Source organism: Triplophysa dalaica, chromosome 5 (assembly GCF_015846415.1).
Source record: "Triplophysa dalaica isolate WHDGS20190420 chromosome 5, ASM1584641v1, whole genome shotgun sequence".
In the NCBI taxonomy this organism is placed as follows: Eukaryota; Metazoa; Chordata; class Actinopteri; order Cypriniformes; family Nemacheilidae; genus Triplophysa; species Triplophysa dalaica.
Genome location: NC_079546.1, coordinates 6,584,247 through 6,602,694, shown reverse-complemented (window position 1 = coordinate 6,602,694; position 18,448 = coordinate 6,584,247). Strand labels below are relative to the sequence as shown.

Genomic DNA, 18,448 nt, shown 5'->3' with positions numbered 1-18,448 from the left:
GTCTCCTCTGAGCCCCTGGTGCGTTTCAGCTTTCTTCTCTGAAAGCTTCGTTAATACTGTTGAACTCAGATGTCCTCCGTGCTTCACTGCAGGGCCTCGGTGCCCTATGCATAATTCAATGACGTTCTCTCAGGTGAAGGGTAAACTCACCTTGGCGCTAAACTTTGCTCTTGCGTTTCTCTTCGGGGAAAGAAAATCTCATCTGAGATCAAACATTATTGGGCCTGTCACTCAGGCTCTCTATAGACACAAACGGATTTAGGATGGGGCTGTTGCAAAAAGCACGAGGGGATCCCAAGGGGGTTGCCTAAAAGCACAGCAGTGAAAGTGAGCAGCAACATGGGCGTAACACATGAGTCAACATGGCACTTTGCGATAGGGAAACAACAACTAAGAACACTCTGTTTTCATATACGGAGAGCCAACGTGTACCAGAAAGGTCCTGAAAGCACCTGAAGAGCATCTTGTGACCTGGAACATGCACACTGTTTTGGTTTTCTTGTCCACATTCAATTACTGTGATTGTCAGGCGATGATTTTATTTGTTGGCGTATTAGCAGGGACATGTGGTACACCGCAGGGACAGACTCATTATTGCTGTTGTGAGTGAATCAATTGATTAGCATTAATCTGCTGAGAGGGAAATTTAATGGAGCTCTGTTCTCTCATCTTCTCTTGGTCTGAGAACGGCGAAGACATTAGTTTAAATAATGGGAAATATGATCTGCTGTGTGATTACATCAGGTAGTGTTCAGGTGGTTTCCCATCATGGATCTAATAGCCAAAATAGGTCTTTCTGGTTACGGCTAATGAGATATAATTATCCAGGTCTGTGTGACATCAAGCTGTGGAGGAGAAGCATACGTAGTGTATTGCACCTGGATGTTCAAGATATTTTGTCCTATAGTGGTGGAAAAAACACATTGCGGGGTTTTCTTCAAAATGACTAAATATTGAATATGTAAATGTAAACCTAAAATATACTGTTCATGAACATATCGCCGCTATCCTTCTGAAACCTTGTGATTTTTCAGGAAAACACTCATTTTTAAATGATTGAATATTTAAATTACTTTTTAATGGTTAATTGGTTTTTGCTAAACTCAATGACAAACACATAAATGGTGACAAAAAAGGAGATATACAGAATCTGGGCAAATCTGAGCAAAAGTCTTGTGTATTTTTTGTTGAGTCTTTAAGATGTTTATTGCTGCTGTCCTTCTGAAACCTTGTATCTCCATATTTTGTGATTGTGATTTTTATGTTTTTCACAGGGTTCTGCAAATATCTAAACAATGATATGATTAAAAATTGCTTTTCAACTTTGACAACACAGTATTTAATCATTTAAAAAGTACTGTGTTTTTTTCCAAATCCTGAAAAACTGAATTTGTACATCCGAGGTTTCGGAAGGACAGCAATGTTATATCATAGCAGCTGAAAACAAAATGTTTCATTATCTGGACACTGAGTTAATGTATAAAATGGATTTTCACATGTAACTAAGTTTGAGCTTTCAAAAGGTGACTTTCATAGCTCAGGAGATTTGATGCAGTTCTCGGTTGTGATTCATTTATGTATTGGTATCAGTTTCAGATTTTCTTTTAAAATACTGCAAAAAATGTAGACTGTTTTGATTAAATAATCTAGTTTCAGATTATTCTGGATTTGAGAAATGCTTGTTTGAACTCAAATCAGTAAAATCATATTTGGGACCAGAGACTTGGCAAATCTGAGCTCATTTTGTGACATTGAGACATTTTGATACTTTATCAGACATTTGCAAGAATTTTTTTTTTAAGGATAAATATCTAAAATGCAAGAAAATTAAGCATTTAATCTCAATGATGTCTAGGGGAAATAATTGAGACAGAGATTACAGGGACCTCATCTGTAAATTTTAGATTCAGTCCGAAATTAAATATAAGATACTGTATGTTTGCATATCTGTTGTGCAGCAGTACAAAGCAATTCATAGTTCAGATCTCGAGGGCATAACTTTTAATTAACAATGAGGATTTGGACCATGTGCTCTGTGCCCATCATTTAATTAATGTAAGGCTCATTTTCTCTGTCCCTTTTCATGGCATTGTTCTGGTCCAGTTGACATTTCCCATAAGCCTCACACATAATTATCAATTATTACTATAATGATAAACAGTTGCTAAGTCAATGTTGAGTATTTTGTTTATTTTACAAAGCTGATCTTCGTGAGAACCTCTCAAAACTTTGCCTGGGCACAAACGAAAAGAATAAAATGTGACAACTGTGCATGATTTATTAGTCCCAAAGGTATGTGACGCAACCAGGATGTCCCGCGATGTTAATCCGCTGCCAAAGTAATGCGGATAAAAACAATCAGGGGAATAAAAGCTTTTTACAAGGATGTTGACGGCGAGGGGAGGTCGCAGAACGCCGTGTGCTTAACCAAGATGCTGAGAAGACCTCACGAAGCAGTCGACAGCAATAGATCAGCTGTCAGTGTCAAATAAAACCTGACAAATGAGCATGTCAGCTCTGCAAATTAAAGCCCTCTGACCTCAAAGGAAGAAACCCTTACCTAAAAATACCAGTGGATTGTAATTCAGAGGGACAGGTGAGCAGTATGTGTTCTGTGTATAGTACATTCATCATGGTCACAATTTGATGAACTCCAGTACTTGGGCTGGATTTGATAGATGGGAGCATGTGTTGTACCAGCAGGGCAGGGACGGGAAGTGAACTTGGGCGTCCCACCACGAGCTGAGATTAAGTCACTGACAGCTTTGAAATTAGGAATCAACCTCGGTTTCGGGAAGAAAGCGAAAATGCGTCCCTGTTCTAAACTGTGCCATAGGGAAGAACGGGGCTGATGTAATACAATCAGTTCAACCAATTAGAAATGAGCTCGAGTTTGAGAGGCATAATAAACCCACTTGATACAGCAGTTACCGATCTCTCCTTCACCAATACAAAACAGAAATTGAACTCAAACTTGAGCGTATTTCACAAACAATGTCATAAGTCACAGGATTGCTGGAGAGCTGAACTCTAAATTGAAAATTTGAGTCACAGACTGCAGATCTGCTTTCTGTACTCTTGATATACCTGATGCAGTCTGTCTGGCATCAGATTGATGCATGACTCCAGCTACAGGGCTTTGTGACAGCCTGTTGAAGGTTTTTCATCACTGTCAGTTCTCCTTCCAGTCTCAGGTGTATTACATCATTTAAAAAAACAGTCAGTTACCTTAAATCATGATATGACAGGTGCATTTTTAGGTAATGCATGTTAATTTACATGTCCTGCATATATCGTCAGTCTTTAGTCTGAGTATTGATTTTCTGGAACCATTCAAGGCAGACAATGTTACATTGTACATTCCAGCTGATGTCGGTGGATCATCAGTCGCGTTTTCATAACAATATTTAAAATATGTATCGCACACCGAAAGGTTTATTTACCTTCTGATACTTTTACATTCTCAAGAATAAGATGCGTTTAATATACAAAAATAACAGTAACACATATCCTACCCATGCAGAAATGCAATTTCACCGTTCTAAATTTAAAATTCCCAGGGGCTTAAAAACCACAATCAAAGCCAATCCAATGGCTCCAAACCCACCTGAGGCTCCATTGCAGAACAAACACAGAGCTGCAGAAAGTATGATCTTTTTTTAATGAGATGATCGGTACTAGCAACAACTGGCAGGGTTGATGGCTGCCGCCACACACCTGTGCCCCACACGACAACTTTCATCACTTTCTATTGACCCAATTTAATTAGGCTCCAGTAGAAAACTGAGAGAGACGGGGCATCTCTGCATGTATCGATCCTGCAACTTATTGCCTGACTCGAGTAAAAATGTCATGCTGGTTTAATTAAGCTGTCCCATGGCTTTAAACATGGTCATTTTTAAAATGACATTCTAAATGTGCGTGTCATGGATTCAAGATTTGGGCAACAGCAGCTAATAAAGTTATTTATTAAAAAGTTATTCGTTTAAAATATATGAGATGTGTAAACAATTAAATTAAATGTGTGTGACACCAAGGTCATGTTTTTTTCTTTCGTAAAGAACTCATATACTCCTCATAGTTTGAAAACTATTTCACATTTAGTAAATTTTAAGACAAAAAATGTGTATCTTTAATCTTCTTCAACTTGACTTTGGTGATTTTCATTGGCCTAAATGTATTCCGATGGTTTGAACTGTGCACACAAAGCGACAACCGTGCAATGATGTGCCAGAGGATGACAAGAGAGTTAATTGAGTTCACCATCTCTCATAGGATGCATAGATTAAGAGGAACCCCAAATGAACAGACTTATTGAGTAGTAATTGTAGCTAGTGAATGGAAATCTCACCCTCATTATGCCCTCTATCCACGACCTTGGTGATCAGACGTTGCACCGAAAACTAAAGGTCATATATTCCCACAATACAATATAGAAATTCATGAGGGTGAGGAGACCGTCTAAGACTTGACAACATTGGGAGTATAAGCCAGTTTTAGTATGCAAATTTTGGGTTACCATAGTGATTATCTACAAAGTATCATTATGAGGCTGGGAAGGTGGGCAATAAACCAACAATGATTTTTTTCCCATCCCAGCCTTTATCTTACATGTAATGTAACTGATTTGACTGTTCGGATAATAGTCATGTTATTAAATACTAATAATGATTTTCTGTTTCACTTTTTTAGTGTATTGTTTCCAAGCTTTTTACATTAAAGTTCAGAAAATTACATTTTAAGACATGCGATGTGTACATTTTCTATAGCACCCATACAATTCTCGATAGGTACTCTTCTTAGTGTTGTAGATTTTGTCCTTCCGAGTTTCAAAACAATAGAGGCGTAAACTACATGTTAGCTTATACTTTGCTGCCCTCTAGTGTATAGTGTGGAGTACAACATGCTACATTTCATTTAAATATTGTCCAACTGAAGAAAATGCGAGCGTGCACACACACTAACAACTAATATAAACTACAAGACCCTTCAAATACACCGTATAATCAAATATATTCTTTTGAATATTCATTTCCTTCAAATTCTTGATCAAGTAATTATACATTCACTTCTATTTATTTTAAGTTTTATCGTGGATTTTCCCGGAACATAAAACAGAATGTTTATCTTCAGTGTTCCACCCAAGACTTTTTATCACAAAAGAATTGTTTCAATTTATTCTGTCCTGCTCCATTTGAGATTTGGCTTTTTTCTTTAATAGCAAGATGTGTTCGGCAAACTCCATTACGGCACCGTGGCCTGCTGCGTTATGGCAAGTGTATTTTGCTGCAATGCGTGCCTTCTCCAGGCCATCCTTAGGTACAGCGCTTAACCCTGCCAGCTCCAGGCACTGAACATCTGCCTCATCATTACCTGAAACATAAAAGTAGGGACCGGAATTAAAAACACGACTTGACGAACGTTCTCGGTCTTGTAGCAAAAAGGTTACAAAAACACTAAAGTGATAATTAATTTAAATGTTTTATTTTACATTGCATTTCTCATATAATTTTTCCATATGGTCTTGAACTACATAGTTTGAAATGTTCAGCTGACTCACCTATATAAGCCACATCTTTCCACTCCAGCGCTCTCTCCTTCAGGAGCTTTTCTACCTCCATTTTTTTATCATCTACTTCCTGCTTGACTACACAGCCCAGTCTCACATTGAGTTTGTCAGCCAAAGCTGCTTGGATGGGATACCCTTTTGAGGACATCAGAATAACCTGGTGGAGGAAAGAAAAAGTACATGTGTAGCTTTAAAAGTAATCAAATTGGCAAGACACTATTAATACTGTGTTTGTATCTTATATTAAAAAATGAATAGCTCACCACACATTCCTAAACATATCTGAAATCAAAATGATGTTTTTTGATGACCTCCTTTATTTATACACAGAAATGTACCTAAAGGGCAAATACTATACACATATAGTTTCTATTTTTCACCAGTAAATCAGTCTCCCATGAGACCTTCAAAAATTGCCAACGCCGACTATATTTCAAGTCGTCATGGCGGGGTATTGGGTAAAGTTTTCAATTAGCAATAATCGCGCCTCGGATAAACCTCATAGGCTACGATACTGCCACTGCGCAAAGATAACCAACATTCAGACAGGTCTGACCGCTAGTGTGACTTAGCCGATGTTATCATAAATGGTGACTTCAACTAATTCATCAAGTATCACCACAATACCCAACAGTAGACAACTATAGAAACACTGTTCTATTCTAAACTGAAATACTAAATCAACTTCTGCATTTTAACCAGGTTTTGTTTAAATAGAAGAAGAGATGAATCAAAGTTGCATGATGGGAAATTAGTCAGAAACTGTTTGTGTGGGGGGTGGTCTATTGTTTTGTGGGGGTAGTTTAGATCGGGGGTGGGACATTTGTTTGCCAAACAGCAGCAGCGAAACATTTAAGCTCACCTCCACTCCATCTGTCTTCAGCATGTTGATGCCATCCTGATCTCTGTAGTGGTAGGACACCTTATCATCTCCATTTGCAGACAGGCTGATCGTACCGTCTGTCAGACATCCCATTATGTTACACACCAGGAGTTTCACAACCTCTGGCTTGTCCTTACCAAAGTAACCATACCTGTTTGACATACACACACACAGAAATACATGAAGGTCAAAATGTATTCAGTAAACCCATATTCAGAAAAAACTTGAATTCAATGATAAATATATGATAACTATATATTATAAATAATTATATTTAAACATTTATTCAATTAAAAGGTTTATTTACCTTCTGATACTTTTACATTCTCAAGAATAAGATGCGTTTAATATACAAAAATAACAGTAACACATATCCTACCCATGCAGAAATGCAATTTCACCGTTCTAAATTTAAAATTCCCAGGGGCTTAAAAACCACAATCAAAGCCAATCCAATGGCTCCAAACCCACCTGAGGCTCCATTGCAGAACAAACACAGAGCTGCAGAAAGTATGATCTTTTTTTAATGAGATGATCGGTACTAGCAACAACTGGCAGGGTTGATGGCTGCCGCCACACACCTGTGCCCCACACGACAACTTTCATCACTTTCTATTGACCCAATTTAATTAGGCTCCAGTAGAAAACTGAGAGAGACGGGGCATCTCTGCATGTATCGATCCTGCAACTTATTGCCTGACTCGAGTAAAAATGTCATGCTGGTTTAATTAAGCTGTCCCATGGCTTTAAACATGGTCATTTTTAAAATGACATTCTAAATGTGCGTGTCATGGATTCAAGATTTGGGCAACAGCAGCTAATAAAGTTATTTATTAAAAAGTTATTCGTTTAAAATATATGAGATGTGTAAACAATTAAATTAAATGTGTGTGACACCAAGGTCATGTTTTTTTCTTTCGTAAAGAACTCATATACTCCTCATAGTTTGAAAACTATTTCACATTTAGTAAATTTTAAGACAAAAAATGTGTATCTTTAATCTTCTTCAACTTGACTTTGGTGATTTTCATTGGCCTAAATGTATTCCGATGGTTTGAACTGTGCACACAAAGCGACAACCGTGCAATGATGTGCCAGAGGATGACAAGAGAGTTAATTGAGTTCACCATCTCTCATAGGATGCATAGATTAAGAGGAACCCCAAATGAACAGACTTATTGAGTAGTAATTGTAGCTAGTGAATGGAAATCTCACCCTCATTATGCCCTCTATCCACGACCTTGGTGATCAGACGTTGCACCGAAAACTAAAGGTCATATATTCCCACAATACAATATAGAAATTCATGAGGGTGAGGAGACCGTCTAAGACTTGACAACATTGGGAGTATAAGCCAGTTTTAGTATGCAAATTTTGGGTTACCATAGTGATTATCTACAAAGTATCATTATGAGGTTGGGAAGGTGGGCAATAAACCAACAATGATTTTTTTCCCATCCCAGCCTTTATCTTACATGTAATGTAACTGATTTGACTGTTCGGATAATAGTCATGTTATTAAATACTAATAATGATTTTCTGTTTCACTTTTTTAGTGTATGGTTTCCAAGCATTTTACATTAAATTTCAGAAAATTACATTTTAAGACATGCGATGTGTACATTTTCTATAGCACCCATACAATTCTCGATAGGTACTCTTCTTAGTGTTGTATATTTTGTCCTTCCGAGTTTCAAAACAATAGAGGCGTAAACTACATGTTAGCTTATACTTTGCTGCCCTCTAGTGTATAGTGTGGAGTACAACATGCTACATTTCATTTAAATATTGTCCATCTGAAGAAAATGCGAGCGTGCACACACACTAACAACTAATATAAACTACAAGACCCTTCAAATACACCGTATAATCAAATATATTCTTTTGAATATTCATTTCCTTCAAATTCTTGATCAAGTAATTATACATTCACTTCTATTTATTTTAAGTTTTATCGTGGATTTTCCCGGAACATAAAACAGAATGTTTATCTTCAGTGTTCCACCCAAGACTTTTTATCACAAAAGAATTGTTTCAATTTATTCTGTCCTGCTCCATTTGAGATTTGGCTTTTTTCTTTAATAGCAAGATGTGTTCGGCAAACTCCATTACGGCACCGTGGCCTGCTGCGTTATGGCAAGTGTATTTTGCTGCAATGCGTGCCTTCTCCAGGCCATCCTTAGGTACAGCGCTTAACCCTGCCAGCTCCAGGCACTGAACATCTGCCTCATCATTACCTGAAACATAAAAGTAGGGACCGGAATTAAAAACACGACTTGACGAACGTTCTCGGTCTTGTAGCAAAAAGGTTACAAAAACACTAAAGTGATAATTAATTTAAATGTTTTATTTTACATTGCATTTCTCATATAATTTTTCCATATGGTCTTGAACTACATAGTTTGAAATGTTCAGCTGATATAAGAAAGCTGCTGACTCACCTATATAAGCCACATCTTTCCACTCCAGCGCTCTCTCCTTCAGGAGCTTTTCTACCTCCATTTTTTTATCATCTACTTCCTGCTTGACTACACAGCCCAGTCTCACATTGAGTTTGTCAGCCAAAGCTGCTTGGATGGGATACCCTTTTGAGGACATCAGAATAACCTGGTGGAGGAAAGAAAAAGTACATGTGTAGCTTTAAAAGGAATCAAATTGGCAAGACACTATTAATACTGTGTTTGTATCTTATATTAATAAATGAATTGCTCACCACACATTCCTAAACATATCTGAAATCAAAATGATGTTTTTTGATGACCTCCTTTATTTACACACAGAAATGTACCTAAAGGGCAATTACTATAAACATATAGTTTCTATTTTTCACCAGTAAATCAGTCTCCCATGAGACCTTCAAAAATTGCCAACGCCGACTATATTTCAAGTCGTCATGGCGGGGTATTGGGTAAAGTTTTCAATTAGCAATAATCGCGCCTCGGATAAACCTCATAGGCTACGATACTGCCACTGCGCAAAGATAACTAACATTCAGACAGGTCTGACCGATAGTGTGACTTAGCCGATGTTATCATAAATGGTGACTTCAACTAATTCATCAAGTATCACCACAATACCCAACAGTAGACAACTATAGAAACACTGTTCTATTCTAAACTGAAATACTAAATCAACTTCTGCATTTTAACAAGGTTTAGTTTAAATAAAAAAAGAGAAGGATCCACAGTTGCATGATGGGAAATTAGTTAGAAACTGTTTGTGTGGGGGGTGGTCTATTGCTTTGTGGGGGTAGTTCAGATCGGGGGTGGGACATTTGAGCAGCAAGGACACATTTAAGCTCACCTCCACTCCATCTGTCTTCAGCATGTTGATGCCATCCTGATCTCTGTAGTGGTAGGACACCTTATCATCTCCATTTGCAGACAGGCTGATCGTACCGTCTGTCAGACATCCCATTATGTTACACACCAGGAGTTTCACAACCTCTGGCTTGTCCTTACCAAAGTAACCATACCTGTTTGACATACACACACACAGAAATACATGACGGTCAAAATGTATTCAGTAAACCCATCACTTTGCTTTTATGACTTCAGTTATGAGTTATGCATTTTCAGCAGCATGCTCTACGAGCTGAGCTACAGTAACTACAACATGCTGCATATATTACACATCAATACATATTATAATATGACTTAAATAATGCGTAAATGAAGGATTGAAAGTCTAGTCACCTCAGCACTCTCTGTTCAGCTACAGGCCAGTCTATGTCTACATCAATATCCACACTGTTCTCAGGCTTCATCTCATAGTACACCGTCTTTCCACCCTATAAAATGAACACAAAAATCAAGTACTAGACCATACAAGAAAAAAGCAATAAAATGAACTCTTCTGGTTATGAATTTGTAATGTCAAGCTTTTCCGCAGCAGTTTTATGGATCATGAAGTCCTTCAAACTGCAGTTCGGCCAATGCATTTATGATACCTGAAGAAGATTCTTATTGATGAGATCTCTGGTTGCAAAATAAAAGGAGCCATTTTCACACAATTCTCCATCCCAGTCCTGACGACGTGGTCTTTTAGCTGGGTTGAGGTTCAGAGGTTTAGTACAAGGCTTCCCTGGAAAGAAAAATCTTGATTTCAATGATAAATACATTAATACTATATATTATAAATGATTATATTTAAACATTTATTCAATTAAATCTAAATGATAGAATGTATGGCCTCAAGTAAGATTGAACGCTACCAATAGATGCGTCAACAAACCTTTGTTCTTGACCTCTTCCCAACGAAAGTGGTGTCGTCGGACCACAGAGAAGACAGATTCAAACCCTTTTTCGGTCATAAGCTCCAGGGCCTCTTTTATATGTTTGGGGTGCAGGCATGGAGAAGTGGCCTGGATGTTACATACGACTTCAAACTCTGTCAGAAAACATCCGATTAAAACACAAGTCTTAAACAGGTAAAAGCCTATGAAATAACCTCACTGTGTGGTAAACTGAAAGTGAACAATTCACTATTCACAAGAAATCTTACTACGTTTCTGAATAGGAAGATAGACATTATTTATAGAAAAATCACTAGCTTATTATAGTTAAAACTTTTAGCAAACATCACTTTAACAGATGTCGATTCTGTTAAAGATTAATCCCGTAATGACATCTTTATACATCACAGTATAAATAACGAAAGAGTGACCGAAACAATGAATGTGGATTAGACAGTGATGATATTTCTATTTATTCGACAATGTTGACACACCGGTTTTACACGTTAAGGCTACACCCTTAAAGGGATAGTTTCATCATTTACTCACCCTTATGTCATGTCAAACCTGTTTGACTTTTTTCTGCAGAACACAAAAGAGATTTTGAATGAAGAATGTTGATACGAAACAACATTGAACCCCATTTACTTTTATTATATGGACAATGGAGACAATTTTTTAAATATCGTCTTTTGTGTTCCACTGACGAAAGAGTCATTTACAGGTTTTCAACTACATAACATTTAATAAATAATGGCAGATTTTTAAGTTTGGTCAAACTATTCCTTCAAACAATATCAACCAGCATAATCGAATCCCACTTAAACACACGCCATCGGCACAGATACAAAAGGCTGTTCTCAAGCCTGCCTACCTGGGTGTTCTCTGGTGAACTCCTGAATGGTTTCCAGTGAGCTGGAGCTGTCTTTGGACACCTCCGGGCTCCTCTTGTGCACCTTAGCACCCCATTCTTCTGCCACTTTTACAATCTCATCATGATCAGTAGATACCCAAACACTGCGATAGCAACCACAGTACAGAACATTGTATAATATCCATACAGATACTGTGTTACAGCAGAGCAGACTCATTCATTCACCTGTCAAAGACTTCAGCGTCCCTCGCAGCTCTGATAACCCATCCGATCAGAGGAACCCCTGCCAACTTCTTAATATTCTTCAAAGGGATCCCTTTACTTCCTCCACGGGCAAGGATAAGAGCAGCTATAGGTTTTTTCTTGAATTCTTCGCAGGAATTACTGTTACTGACCTCGGACACCGCACATGAGTTGTTTCTAGTCGTTTCTTGACTGAGCTCAGATCCCCGTCGTTTACCTTTTTTTGATCCTTTCGCCATGTCTGTGACAGATCTACGGCTATGTGCAAAAACTAAAGAGCGTATAAAATAGATGTCACACAAATGTTCGTAACGTCATGAGTCTACACACACCTGTTCAGCAGTAAACCGAATACGTTTACGGAAGTCGTGCCAATGCTTCAGGGCAGGTAACTTGACGTTAGCTAAGTCACCTGTGGTCAGCGCGTCATGCATTCCGTTTAGACATGTGTCCGATGACGATATTGTATTTATAATAAGGGAAATACAACTGCTCGTCCTGTTCTTTTAACAATCATTTCATACTGTTACAATAAAACACTACCGTTTATCACATTCGTTTAATCTTTACACGCATTTATACTTTCAAAGAAGAAAATAACTATCAAACACAGATGTATAAACACATGCTAAATCTGAAATGGCTACTAAATTAGTTGAGCTTTCTACCTTTCGAGCTTTAAACAGTATGTTCTATTGACTAGTTGAAGGCTTAGTATGAAAATTATACACATTACGCCATTTTTTGTCATGTGACCAATGTGACCTGTGACGTTGCAGTCGCGTAAGTATTACGTGTTTATACTGCGTTTCGTAGATGTAAAGAACTAGATGCCGTTATGGGTTCAACTCCATTAGGCGCTCTTGTTGTCTTTCTCCGGTATATTTAAGGTTGTTTATTAATCCTGTTGGTAAATTGTGGGATTTATTCTTATAAAAATAAAACGGATTAATCCGTTCTCCATTCGAACAGGATAAAAGTATAGATTCTAACAAATTCTTGTTGGTTTCACCATAAAGTACGATAATTTCAGAACTCTGTTTTTAAACTTGTAAAAGGAGTCTCCATAGAGACCGTCAAAAATTGCCATAGCCGACTATATTTCAAGTCGTCACGGCGGGGTATTGGGTAAAGTTTTCAATTAGCAATAATCGCGCCTCGGATAAACCTCATAGGCTACGATACTGCCACTGCGCAAAGATAACTCTCACCTAGACTGAGGAAGGACCTTACCCAAGAGCGTACGTGTTACGTAACGGGTATAATAGTTTATTCTTTTATTTTATTTATTGTCACTGTTCAAGTAGACATGCAGTGGAAATACTCCGGTTTGTTTGAGGTTGTTTAATACTCCCGTTGGTCTTTTTTCTTATAAAAATAAAACAGGTTAATGCGTTCTCTATTCTAGCAGGATATTGTTAACGTCACTTTAGTAACCTGTACCTTCTTATTGGAATACTGTATGAGGTTATATCTGCTGGGGAAATGTGTTTCTAACACACTTTTTTTCTAAAGGAATAAAGTAAAATAAATCTTTTTCAAAATAATTCATAAGTGCTACCCTGCAAATCACATTTTAATTAAAAAAAAGGATATTTCCTCCAGTTGCTCTTTGATGAAACTGTTGTTTATCATTTTTGGCGTTGTCTTTTTACTCAAATGTTTTGGAAAGATGTCTTAGAATTTATAAGGAATTAAATATATATATGAGGTGAATTTTATGTTATAAACTATCTTTTGTTACTTGCCAAGTTCCACATTCACAAATCAAAATTTTCGTAAGATAAACCTCTCTTTTATTGTTTTCATGAAAGAATTAGAAATTTCCTGACGTAATTTCAATCAAATTGTCAGAGAGCAAAATAGTTGACAATTCTTTGTTAGTAGTTTTTAATCATGTTATTCTCTTAATTTAACCCTGGTCTTTTTTTGGATTTTGTTTGTAAAATACAAAAGATGACTTGTAAATATATTACTTTAAAGACTTGTGATATACCAGTAAAACAGTTGTTTAATCATATATTTCTACGATATGTTCCCTCTATCCGGAAGTTATGTTTGGAATGGCACTTTTTTAAAGTTAATAAAAATGTAAATGGTTAAATTTAAATAAATGATCGGATTCAGTAACCTTAATGTCAATAAATGCTTCTTTAAATACCAAATTCAAGCGTTACTTACGGTTTTGAGACACTGAATTTGGGGTTTTCATTAGTTGTCAGTTATATTCATAAAACCTTGAAATATATCAGTATGTGTGGAATGAATGTATACTTTATACAAGATTAACTTTTTGAATAGAATTAGTGAAATTAATCATCTTTTTAGTGACATCTTATTAAATGACCAGTTAAAGTATATATTTATTGCCACTTAACTTTAACGACTATTAGTTAATGCTATTTCACTTAATCTCAGGACGACATTTTCTCCTAATAAAATTAGAAGTTCTGCTTTTGAACCGGTAAAAGGAGTCTCCAGAGAGACCGTCAAAAATTGCCAGCGCCGACTATATTTCAAGTCGTCACGGCGGGGTATTGGGTAAAGTTTTCAATTAGCAATAATCGCGCCTCGGATAAACCTCATAGGCTACGATACTGCCACTGCGCAAAGCTGACTTACTACCGGTCTGAGGAAGCATGTTACCCTAGAGCGTACCACTTACGTAACGGGTATGTCGTTTATTATTTTCTTTTATTTAGATAAGGTCACTGCTCAAACAGACATGAAGTGGAAACACGATAGAATAATTATTTCGTGAAATACTTGTGTGTTTCCATGTGTTTTTTATATAAATATAGCAGTTCTGACAAAACGCAGTGCATGATGGGAAATGAGTCATGCTTCCAAAGCACAGTCGGAACAAAGCGCCGTGCATCGCAGGTCACAAAACAGATGCACACACAGATGAAAAATGTAATGTTTCTCCAGTCAAACCCCAGTTATGTTTAATACGGTGATATAAAAACAAGTTTATTTATTTGCAATAAATGCTCAACACGCCTTTTCATGTCAAAATCACGAATGACCACCAGAGGGCGCTGTTTATTCAAAAATGCGTGTTATAACCGGTGATGGGTTTCAAAATTAAAGCGTTGGATATTTAGCGAAATAAAATATATAATACTGGATATAACTTCTAAAAAGCCAGAAAGGAGTGGAAGATTGTCTCCTGAGCTTCTATCTGCAGCTGGCAATGATGGTAAGTCCACTACGGTTCATGTTATCATCACGTCTAAGATGTGAAATATCATCACAGTTTAAAGCCCGTTCTGGGAAACGAAATTATACGTCATAATACTAGATTTATGTCGAGTGAAATTCTTGTTACATATTATTATATAAGTCAAAGTGCCTCGCTTATGGCTAACTTTGGTCAACGCACCGTCCAAACTAACGTAAACATTCTCACCTTAAGACGTCATATCCTGCAAATAACATCGAGTCGTGTTTGTTTAACGTCACTTTACTCTCAGATACCGAACAGCGATTGAGATGATATTTAGCCGGTATGAACGGCGATTAACAATAGTAGTTGCTGATTCCTAAACTGATTTAATAAGACTAAAACTGTAGTGCCACTAGTCGCCACAAAAACTACAGTTTCACTAGATCACCACCAGGGGTCCTCCCTCTCTATTATTTAACCATGAACTAAAATATTTTTCATTGGTTATAATCCTACGTACATTATGTAATATTGTAATATAAGCACAATGATAGACAAAATGCTTTATTGAATGGTTTATTTGTAGTATTATTTAATACATCCCAAAAATCTGTTTATGTTTTTCTCATGTTTTGCAAACATTTTACAAAATCGTTGTGGAACATGGACATTTGCAATGTAGAATGAAACAAAAAGTGAATTTCAAGTTACAAGTTTTTGTCATATGTACAGATGTCAGTGACATTATACACTGAAGAGCTTTTGGAGGGGATATGCAGTCTACAGCTATACAATAGTGAATTATAATAATATATAAAGAAACATATAAAGATAGAGAGGGGAAAAAAGTGAACACATAAGGATAAGAGACAAGAAAAATATTATGTAAGCCTACATATATTTACAGTATAAAATATAGAGGTATTTACAATAAAAACATACAGTTTCAAGTGTCTTTTAAGTAACACAAAATTAGTTTAGTAATAGTAAAACAAGGATTAGTGAAGTGTAGAGACTGGTGCAAGATAACCAAAAAGGAAAAGCTTCTTGTCATGTTATAATTGAGTTTTGCAAATTCTCCGGGGTCAGGAACTGCACTTTGGGCACAGAGAGAGCCGAATTGTTGCGGCGCATGGAGTTGTTCTTGCGCATGGAGTTGTTGCGGCGCATTGAGTTCCTCTTGCGCCAAGAGTTCTGGTGCGACAGCTCGCTCTTATGTAGCGTCTGGATCAGAATCGACGGCTTCTCATCCAGCTCACGGGCACTACAGGGCGGGGTGGCCACCTTGACCGTGTTCCCAAACTTTGAATAGTCCACCGAATACACTCCATCCTCCTCGGTCACTATAGGCACGAAGCGGTGGCCCCATTGGATCTCCTCGGCCACATATGAAGTGCGAGCTTGAGTGGTGATCCCCGTGGTCTCCACCACGCCTTCCAGTATCACAATAACCTCTAGGTCACTACACTGTAACTCCATGGCTGACAGATCGTATAAAGGACTGTCTTTGTTAATGACGTGACATATGTTTAGGGGTGCCAACAGGAAAATGCTATTGCCAGCACTTTCCGTTTGCACGTCAATCTGGTGGATAGGTATGACCTCTCCCTCCGGCGTGGTCGTTTTTCGGACCACCTGAAGTCGCACTACAGCATTGATGATCATGCTTTTACGCAGGTCCCCAACTCGGATCATGAAACACAGGTGGTTGTTGCGCACAGCGATTACGGCTTGGCGGCTGAAGATGAGGGTCTCGGCGCGCCGGTGGGATTGGGCTGTTTTCATAAAGATACAACCGAGCATGACGGCATTGATTATAAGGCCTATGATATTTTGTAATATGAGGAAAGCTATAGCTGTGGGACACTGCTCAGTAATCATACGTCCCCCGAAACCTATTGTGACCTGCACCTCGATTGAGAAAAGGAAAGCAGATGTGAAGGAGCTGCAAAAGAAAAATTTGAGTGTTACGACGAAGCAACACTTTCATAAGTGTTCACAAGTCATCACTTAAGTGAGCATTTTTTCATAGACAATAAAATACAACTTCACGTTGTGGAGATTGAAAACATATTACTGAATGTATGTTTTTAATGCGACCCACATTGACTCACATTTGTTTATTATTTTATCGCATTTCACTACATGTTTTCATGTGTGTGGAGACCTTTTTATGGTAAAAACTTGTGCGTAAAAGTTTGTAAATGGTTTTGTATAGACATAAATTGTGGCTAGGTGTTTTTTTATTTTATTGAATCATTCGGTCACTTTATGCCGTTATTAATATATGTTGTTATTTAATTTAATATGTTTAAGTAAACACATGTTATACTCACATTTAATAACATTTGGACACATTCTCAACATTGATTAGACCCCATCTCCACAAAGTTAAAGTCATTCCTGGCATGGCACAATTCTCGTAAGAACAAAAACGACTTTACATACTTGACATTGATGACACATTGCTGTATGTGTGCTTTCGGGTTGAGGTCCAGATCCCCGTGCGCAAATGCCAGCAGCCACCATCCCATAGCAAACAGCAGCCAGCTGCACAGGAAAGTCATGGTAAAAATGACCAATGTGAAACGCCATTTGAGATCCACCAGAGTGGTGAACACGTCCTGCAGGAATCTGGCCTGCTCGCGTATATTCTTATGCGCTAAATTACACGCGCCACCCTTTGTGATAAAGCGCGCTTTGTTTACGCGGTCCCTAAACACGGGTTTGCGGGGCATCCGCGACACGAGCGCCGGTACAGAGAACTCATCAGGAATGATACTTTTCCGTGGCAACATTATTTGGTCATGTCAGTTCAGATGGTCAAAAAGAAATGGCTCTCTAAAAGTGCACCACAACTGTCAAACGCGCAACAAGATATTAACATCCATCCCGCATCTTCTGCAACTCTGTTTAACTAAGTTATGATACTCTGCATCGATTATACTTTAAACACGATGTTTTGAGTCTGGTAATGCAATAAACTACAACGAGTTACCAAAACACAAACTACGAAGCGGCGAATGGTTTCAAAAGTGTCTTTATGATGATTCCGGCAATCGCGATGCAGTCTTGACGCACATGGGCGGTACACGACTGTCCTGCTGGCCATAAGAAACGATCACACTGGAGACGACTAATAAAAAATATCCACCCTTTTAAATTGACATTACAAAACTACTTAAATGATGTAAACATAAAAAGGTAATAATAAAGGAGGACTTTAATGTATAGAAAGCTAAGTTCACATGTAACATTATATATATATATATATATATATATATATATAAATAAATAAATAAATCTTTTTTCTAGAATGTTTTAAATGTATACTTCTGTGTATTGGAATTTAACAGAATTTAGGTCTTCCCTGTTAAGATTTATAGATTACACTTTAAAGAATTCAATAGAGGGCGCTGTGCAGCAATTTATTTCAAAGAGTTTTATTATACAGAATATCAATGTGTGTGTTAGTG

The 18,448-nt window shown here is 37.5% G+C and overlaps 2 protein-coding genes, 1 long non-coding RNA gene and 4 other non-coding genes across 7 annotated transcripts in view; 1 reads left to right on the top strand and 6 right to left on the bottom strand.

The window, feature by feature from the left end:
- LOC130421005 (uncharacterized) overlaps positions 1-18,448 on the top strand; it is a 96,115-nt gene that overhangs the window by 71,156 nt on the left and 6,511 nt on the right. The window lies entirely within an intron of this gene.
- LOC130421561 (U4 spliceosomal RNA) lies at positions 5,961-6,101 on the bottom strand. Its single transcript, XR_008906873.1, has one exon. It is a non-coding gene; the product is annotated as a U4 spliceosomal RNA (small nuclear RNA).
- Positions 6,955-12,607, bottom strand: cmasa (cytidine monophosphate N-acetylneuraminic acid synthetase a). The gene is made up of 8 exons (XM_056748629.1): positions 11,786-12,607; positions 11,561-11,703; positions 10,686-10,841; positions 10,402-10,535; positions 10,148-10,242; positions 9,756-9,927; positions 8,894-9,059; positions 6,955-8,689 (listed from the first exon to the last, which is right to left on the bottom strand). The coding sequence occupies exons 1-8, from the start codon at positions 12,040-12,042 to the stop codon at positions 8,487-8,489; spliced, it is 1,326 nt and encodes a 441-aa protein (XP_056604607.1). The 5' UTR covers positions 12,043-12,607; the 3' UTR covers positions 6,955-8,486.
- On the bottom strand, positions 9,294-9,434 carry LOC130421560 (U4 spliceosomal RNA). The gene has a single exon (XR_008906872.1). It is a non-coding gene; the product is annotated as a U4 spliceosomal RNA (small nuclear RNA).
- Positions 12,865-13,005, bottom strand: LOC130421564 (U4 spliceosomal RNA). Its single transcript, XR_008906875.1, has one exon. It is a non-coding gene; the product is annotated as a U4 spliceosomal RNA (small nuclear RNA).
- On the bottom strand, positions 14,278-14,418 carry LOC130421563 (U4 spliceosomal RNA). Its single transcript, XR_008906874.1, has one exon. It is a non-coding gene; the product is annotated as a U4 spliceosomal RNA (small nuclear RNA).
- kcnj8 (potassium inwardly rectifying channel subfamily J member 8) lies at positions 15,582-18,065 on the bottom strand. Its single transcript, XM_056748630.1, has 2 exons — positions 17,421-18,065; positions 15,582-16,917 (listed from the first exon to the last, which is right to left on the bottom strand). Exons 1-2 carry the CDS (start codon positions 17,768-17,770, stop codon positions 16,023-16,025), a joined length of 1,245 nt encoding a protein of 414 aa, XP_056604608.1. The 5' UTR covers positions 17,771-18,065; the 3' UTR covers positions 15,582-16,022.

Coding starts and splice junctions, on each gene's coding strand:
- cmasa (XM_056748629.1), bottom strand. CDS start 12,042: ATGGCGAAAGGATCAAAAAAAGGTAAACGACGGGGATCTGAGCTCAGT. Junction 10,842..11,560: donor GTTCACCAGAGAACACCCAG/GTAGGCAGGCTT, acceptor GTTTTCTGACAG/AGTTTGAAGTCGTATGTAAC. Junction 10,536..10,685: donor GGAAGAGGTCAAGAACAAAG/GTTTGTTGACGC, acceptor TTTTCTTTCCAG/GGAAGCCTTGTACTAAACCT.
- kcnj8 (XM_056748630.1), bottom strand. CDS start 17,770: ATGTTGCCACGGAAAAGTATCATTCCTGATGAGTTCTCTGTACCGGCG. Junction 16,918..17,420: donor CAATGTGTCATCAATGTCAA/GTATGTAAAGTC, acceptor TTTCTTTTGCAG/CTCCTTCACATCTGCTTTCC.